This window comes from Myotis brandtii, unplaced genomic scaffold (assembly GCF_000412655.1).
Source record: "Myotis brandtii unplaced genomic scaffold, ASM41265v1 scaffold2720, whole genome shotgun sequence".
Taxonomy (NCBI): Eukaryota; Metazoa; Chordata; class Mammalia; order Chiroptera; family Vespertilionidae; genus Myotis; species Myotis brandtii.
Genome location: NW_005360353.1, coordinates 288704 through 295034, shown reverse-complemented (window position 1 = coordinate 295034; position 6331 = coordinate 288704). Strand labels below are relative to the sequence as shown.

Below are 6331 nucleotides of genomic sequence, written 5' to 3'. Positions count from 1 at the left end.
GGGGGGGGGGGGGGGGGGGTGACTTAGGAAACAGGAAGCTCCTTATGAGAACAGCGCTAGAAAGCCTTTCACAGCTGCTCGCATCCTCGACTTGCCCATCCGAGTTTTCTTATGTTCCATAACAGGTCAGCACTTCTCTTACTAAGAACAGAGGATCTAATTACTTTCTCTGATTCTTTCCCAGAATGTCTCCCTTTTCTCTTTCTCTGGTATCCTCTTTTCACCTTCTTTTGTCCCTCTTCCTACATTTTTCCTTCTGTTCATCCTATTTTCTTTCCATCTTGGGCATCATCCTTCTGGAGCACATCTACCTTTCCCACATTTTTCCTCTTTTGCTCATTGTACTTTCTGCCTTTTTCCCTAGTGAGGTGCTCAAAGGAACCACAAGAATCATCTACCTCCATCATCTCTGCCGTCTGCCTTTTCTCAGAGCACCTTCCCCCCTCAGCTCCCAGCCCGGCCTCCTCTCCTCTGTGCTGGGATCTCCTTCCTGCCCTGAGCACTGGTCCTCCTCACCCTCCCACCCGTTTCCTTTTCTCCATCCTTCTTCCCATTTCTACACTTTCCCTTCCCTAACCCCCTCCCACCTTTCTCTCCCTCCCTGACTTTTGCCAGAGGCCTTACTCACCCATCCCAGGATGGTGTCTCCTCCTGGGGACCGAGGCCTGAGCACCCACCCAAAGGCTGTGAGATGAGCGTCGCTGGTTTTCCTTCTCCAGTTTTAACCGAGGCAGAGAGGACAGGAATTCACCGCTCTGGTTTCTCCTCCTGTGCCCCTTCCTACAACAGCGGTTCCCTAGAACAGCCCTCCTTCAGGTGGCACTCAGGGGCCTCTCCTGGGCTACACCACACACTGCCTCTCAAAGCTCTTCCAGGCAGCCTCCTTCTGAGAGCCTCAAACCAATGCCTACATCTTCTGAGTAGGTCCAAGCAGGTCGCAGAACCCCCAAGAGAACCAGCCTGATGCAGGTTTTGACTCCTTTCTGCCCAGCCTCTAACACAATTCCCACCCTTTCCTTCCCATGCAGGGGATCCTTCCATAACACTGAGGAGAAGTACGAGAACATTGGGCATAAAGGTCAGTTCTACCACCATCCACACTCCACCTTGGCCCTTCCTCCTTCCTTACACACTCTCTCCCCACACACGTGCCCCTCAGCGTTTTCCTCTTTCCCATGCCTCACCCATCCCTCCCACATGACCCTAGTCCTGACCTAGCAGATGACCTCACTACTGAGCCCTCTGCCCATTTCTCTACCTTGGCTGCCATGCCTCTGATCCTGGTACATTTTTATTTTATTTTTTTAGGACTACATAGAGACTCCAAGCTGGACCCAAAAGTAAGTAGCTCAGACTGGAGCCTGAAAGAATTAAAGAGAAGCTTGGAGAAGTAGGGGTGGAAAGAATAGAGGGACTGTGGTATCAGCAGGGCACTCAGGTATGAGATCACTATGTAAGATGAGGTCAGCTCCCCCTCCACTTCTAACCCCCTTCTCTTTCTGTTCTCACGCAGGTTGACGGCATCCTCTATGCCTCCCTTACCCTCTCCAACTCAACCTCACCCTCACCGACAGCACCTCCTAGCCACCTTCTCCACGAGAGCCCCCAGGAAGAGACCCTATACTCTATGTTAAAGACCTAAGGAGTGTGACTGAATGATGACCTCCTTAGAGTAAGCTGCACAGAAGGATCACCACTTCCCATAATAATCCCAGCCAGACACAGATGACTCAGAAGCCACAGGGGTCAAAGGCCACCAAGGACCAAAGAAAAATAGCCATCTGCTCCAGTTCCCTCTTCGTCTTGTTCCCTTGCCCACAAAAATAAAAGTACCTGTAGGATTTGCCTGCATGCATCTAAGAAAAAAATTGATGTCACCTTCAACTTCTGTCCTTCTTGCCAAAAATAAACTACAATACATAGCTCATGCCCAAGATTCCTCCTCTAGTGCTTCTGTTCAGTGACTGCAAGTCCCTGAACACTGTTAGGCAGCCTGTAACCCAAGGTCTGCCCTCCAGCCTAACCACTCTACTTCCCTTACAATTTAAGCCTTTACATGCATCACCTCACTTAAACATAAGCAACCCTATATGGCATAGGATGTACTCATTTGAGACATGAAATGAAGAACCAGAATGGTTTCAGTGCTTTTCCCAAGGCCACACAGCTAGCAAATGGCAAGCCAGGATTTGAACTTACTCCTTCTCTTCTCGATGTCCTTCACCCAGGACTAAGATGTCATTGCCTTCCCAGATTTCTATACTGTACAGGCCTCCCACAGAAACAATGATGTTAGTGACATGGAGGAGGAGGGAGAGAAGCCAAAAGGAAGCATCTACTTAGGGATGACCAAACCAAGTAAACCAGTAACCAGTTTAGTTAACATATAAACTGGTTTAATTTAGTCAATTCACCTGTAGCCAGTGACTAACCCCAACACGTACCAGCTCTATGTACCTTCTGAGAGGCTCTCCTCCTCTTCCGGAGGAAGAGATTAAGAGAGCAAAAGAGCACAAAAGGACTCCTCAAAGAAGCCATGTTGAACTCTGATCATCTCTATGCTGTGGCTTCACCCTCTGTTCCAACTCTTCCCCCAACATCTTCCATGAGTTGCTACAGGTTCAGTTCACTGGAGGTTTCATTGTCAGCGGGTACACTTCCAGCCTCCTGAGGCAATGGCTCCTGGGATCCAGGTCCTTCTGTCCCCACCAGGAGCTGGCCCTTTGGCACCATTCTAGCCTCTTTTTCCTCAGACTTTGTTGCAAATGACATGATAGTCCACATAGAAATTTTGAAAGAATTGACACACACACAAAAAAAGACCCTTATGAACAACAACAAACAAAAAGACCCTCATGGACCTATTAAATGATTATAGCAAGGTTTCAGGTTACAAGATTAATATATAAAAGTCAAGTGATTTCTTACATACCAACAATGAACAAGTAGAACTTGAAATTTAAAGCATAATACCATTGACATTAGCACCCCCCTCAAAAATGAAACACTTAGGTATAACTCTAACAAACTATATACAGATCTATATGAGAAAAATTATAAAACTCTGATGAACAAAATCAAGAACTAAGTAAATCAAGTGATATTTCATATTTGTGGGTAGTAAGACTTAATATTGATGTCAGTTTTTCCCTACTTTATCTATAGATTCAATGCAATTCTAATTAAAAATTCCAGCAAACTATTTTATGGACATTGACAAACTTATTCGAAAGTTTGTATGGATAGGCAAGATGCAGAGTAGCCAACACAATATTGAAGGAGAAAAACAAAGTTGGAGGACTGACCCCAGTCTACTTCAATGCTTACTATAAAGCTTCAGTATTCAAAACAGTATTGTATTGGTGAAAGAACAGACAAATAGGTCAGTGGAACAAAATGGAGAGCCCAGCCCTGGCTGGGTAGCTCACTTGGTTAGAGCATCATCCCAATATACCAAGATTCTGGGTTTGATCTCCAGTCAGGGCACATACAAAAATCAACCAATGAATGAATAAATGGGTAGAACGACAAATTGATGTTTCCTCTCTTTTTCTCTCTCTCCCCACCCTTCCTCTCTCTAAAAATAAATAAATAAATAAATAGATAGATAGATAGATAGATAGATAATTTTTAAATGGAGAGCCCAGAAATGGATCCCCACAAATATAGTTAACTGAGCTTTGATGAAGGAGCAAAGGAATTCTATGGAATAAAGATACTCTCTAACCCATGGACACAGACAGTAGGGGGTTGAGGGCATGTGTTGTGGGGTGGAAACAGCCGGGGAGAGGTCAATAGGGGAAAAAGGAAACATATGTAATACTTGAAAACAATAAAGAAAAAAAAAAAAGACAATCTCGCCCAACTGGTGTCACTCAGTGGTTGAGCATCGACCTATGAACCAGGAGATCAAGTTTGGATTCCTGGTAAGGGCACATTACCAGGTTGTGGGCTCAATATCCAGTATGGGAAGTGCAGGAGGCAGCTGATAAATGAATCTCTCTCATCATTGATGTTTCTATCTCTCCCTCTCCCTTCCTCTCTGAAATAAATAAAAATATTTTTAATAATCTCTTCAACAATGGTGCTAGAACAATGGGGCAGTCATATGCAAAGAAGAATCATCTAGACACAGACCTTACACTCTTAAAAAAAATTAACTCAAAATGGATCATAGACCTAAATGTAAACCACAAAACTACAAAATCCCTAGAAGATAACAGGAGAAAACCTTGGGTGTGGTGATGCCTTTCCCCACCTTTATTTTTATTGTTGACACTATTACAGATGTCCCCACTTCCCCACATACACACTTTGCCCGCTTCCACCCAGCCCCTACCCCTCTTCCCCTCTGGCCATCACCACACTGTAGTCTGTGTCTGTGGGTTATGCATATATATTCTTTGGCTAATCCCTTCACTTTCTTTCATCCAGTTCCCCCCTTCTCCCTCCCCTCTGATAGCTGTCAGTCTGTTCCATGCATCTATGCCTCTGGACCTATTTTGTTCCTCAGTTTATTTTGTTTATTAGATTCCTCATGTGAAATCACATGGTATTTGTCTTTCTCTGACTGGCTTATTTCACTTAGCATAATACTCTCCAGGTCCATCCATGCTGTTGCAAAAGGTAAGATTTCCTTCTTTGTACGGCTGCATAGTATTCCATTGTATAAATATACTACTGCCTTTTTAAAATATTTTTTTATTTTTGAAAATATATGTTTATTGATTTCAGAGAGGAAGGAGATGGAGAGAGAGAGAGAGAGAGAGAGAGAGAGAGAGAGAGAGAGAGAGAGAGAGAGATATCAATGATGAGAGAGAATCATTGATCAGCTGCCTTCTGCATGCCCTCTACTGGGAATCGAGTCCACAATCCGGGTTTGTGCCCTGATTGGGAATCAAATCCTGACCTCCTGGTTCATAGGTTGACACCCAACCACTGAACAACACTGGCTGGGCTATTCCATAGCTTTTTTATCCACTCATCTACTGATGGACACTTGGCTGTTTCCAGATCTTGGCTATTGCAAATAATGCTGCTATGAACATAAGGATGCATATATCCTTTCTGATTGGTGTTTCAGGATTCTTAGGATATATTCCCAGAAGTGGGATCACTGGGTCAAAAGACAGGTTCATTTTTAAAAATAAAAATGTACCATCCATGTTGTCACAAATGGAAGGATTTTCTTCTTTTTTTAAAGGTTGAGAAATATTCCTGTGTGTATTTATATGTATGTACACATACACATTCTTTAGCAATTTATCTGTCAATGGACACCTAGGTTGTTTCCATATCTTGGCTATTGTGAATAATGCTTCATTGAGCATCAGAGTGCAGATATCTCTTTGAGATACTGATTTCATTTCCTTTGAATAGATAACCAGAAGTGGGATTATTGGATCATATGGTAGTTCTATTTTATTTTTTGAGGGAGCTCCATACTGATTCCATAGTGGCTGCACCAATTTATTTTGCCACTAACAATGCACAAGGGTTCTCTTTTCTCCACGCCCTTGCCAATACCTGCTATCTCTTGTCTTTTTTATAATAGCCATCCTAGCAGGTATGAAGTGATATCTCATTGTGGTATTGATTTGTATTTTCCTGATTATTAGTGATGTTGAGCATCTTTTCATATATCTGTTAACCATTTGTATACCTTCTTAGGAAAAATGTTTATTCGCATTATTTGTCAATTTTTTAAAAATATATTCTTATTGATTTCAGAGGGTGAGAGGGAGAGACAGATAGAAACATCAATGATGAGAGAGAATCATCGATCAGCTGCCTCCTGCACGCCCTACACTGGGGATTGAGTCCACAACCCTGGCATGTGTCCTTGACTGAAATAGAACCCAGGACCATTCAGTCCGCAGGCTGACACTCTATCTACTGAGCCAAACCGGCTAGGCCATTTGTCAATTTTTAAATCGTTTTTTTTGGGGGGGGTGTTTTTTGGCTATTGAATTGTATGAGTTCCTTATATATTTTGAATATTAAATGCTTATCAGATATATAGTTTGCAAGTACTTTCTGCCATTTCATGCATTATTTCTTCATTTTGATTGTTTCCTTTGCTGTGCAGAAACTTTTTGGCTTGATGTAGTCACACTTATTTATGTTTGCTTATATTGCATTTGTTTTTGGTATCATATCCAAAAAATCATGACCAAGATCAATGTCAAGGAGTTTTGTCTCTTTGTTTTCTTCTAGGAGTTTTATGTTTTTTAAGTCTTTAATTCATTTTAAATTAATTTTTTTATTGATTAAGTTATTACATATGTGTCCGTATCCCCACATTACCCCCCCTCCCCCCCCCCCCTCCCCC

The 6331-nt window shown here is 42.7% G+C and overlaps 1 protein-coding gene across 1 annotated transcript; it reads left to right on the top strand.

Moving 5' to 3' along the window:
* The first annotated feature begins 600 nt into the window (after positions 1-600).
* LOC102245129 (paired immunoglobulin-like type 2 receptor alpha) lies at positions 601-1859 on the top strand. Its single transcript, XM_005868529.2, has 3 exons — positions 601-1078; positions 1309-1340; positions 1514-1859. The coding sequence occupies exons 1-3, from the start codon at positions 964-966 to the stop codon at positions 1640-1642; spliced, it is 276 nt and encodes a 91-aa protein (XP_005868591.1). The 5' UTR covers positions 601-963; the 3' UTR covers positions 1643-1859.
* The last annotated feature ends 4472 nt before the right edge of the window (positions 1860-6331 follow it).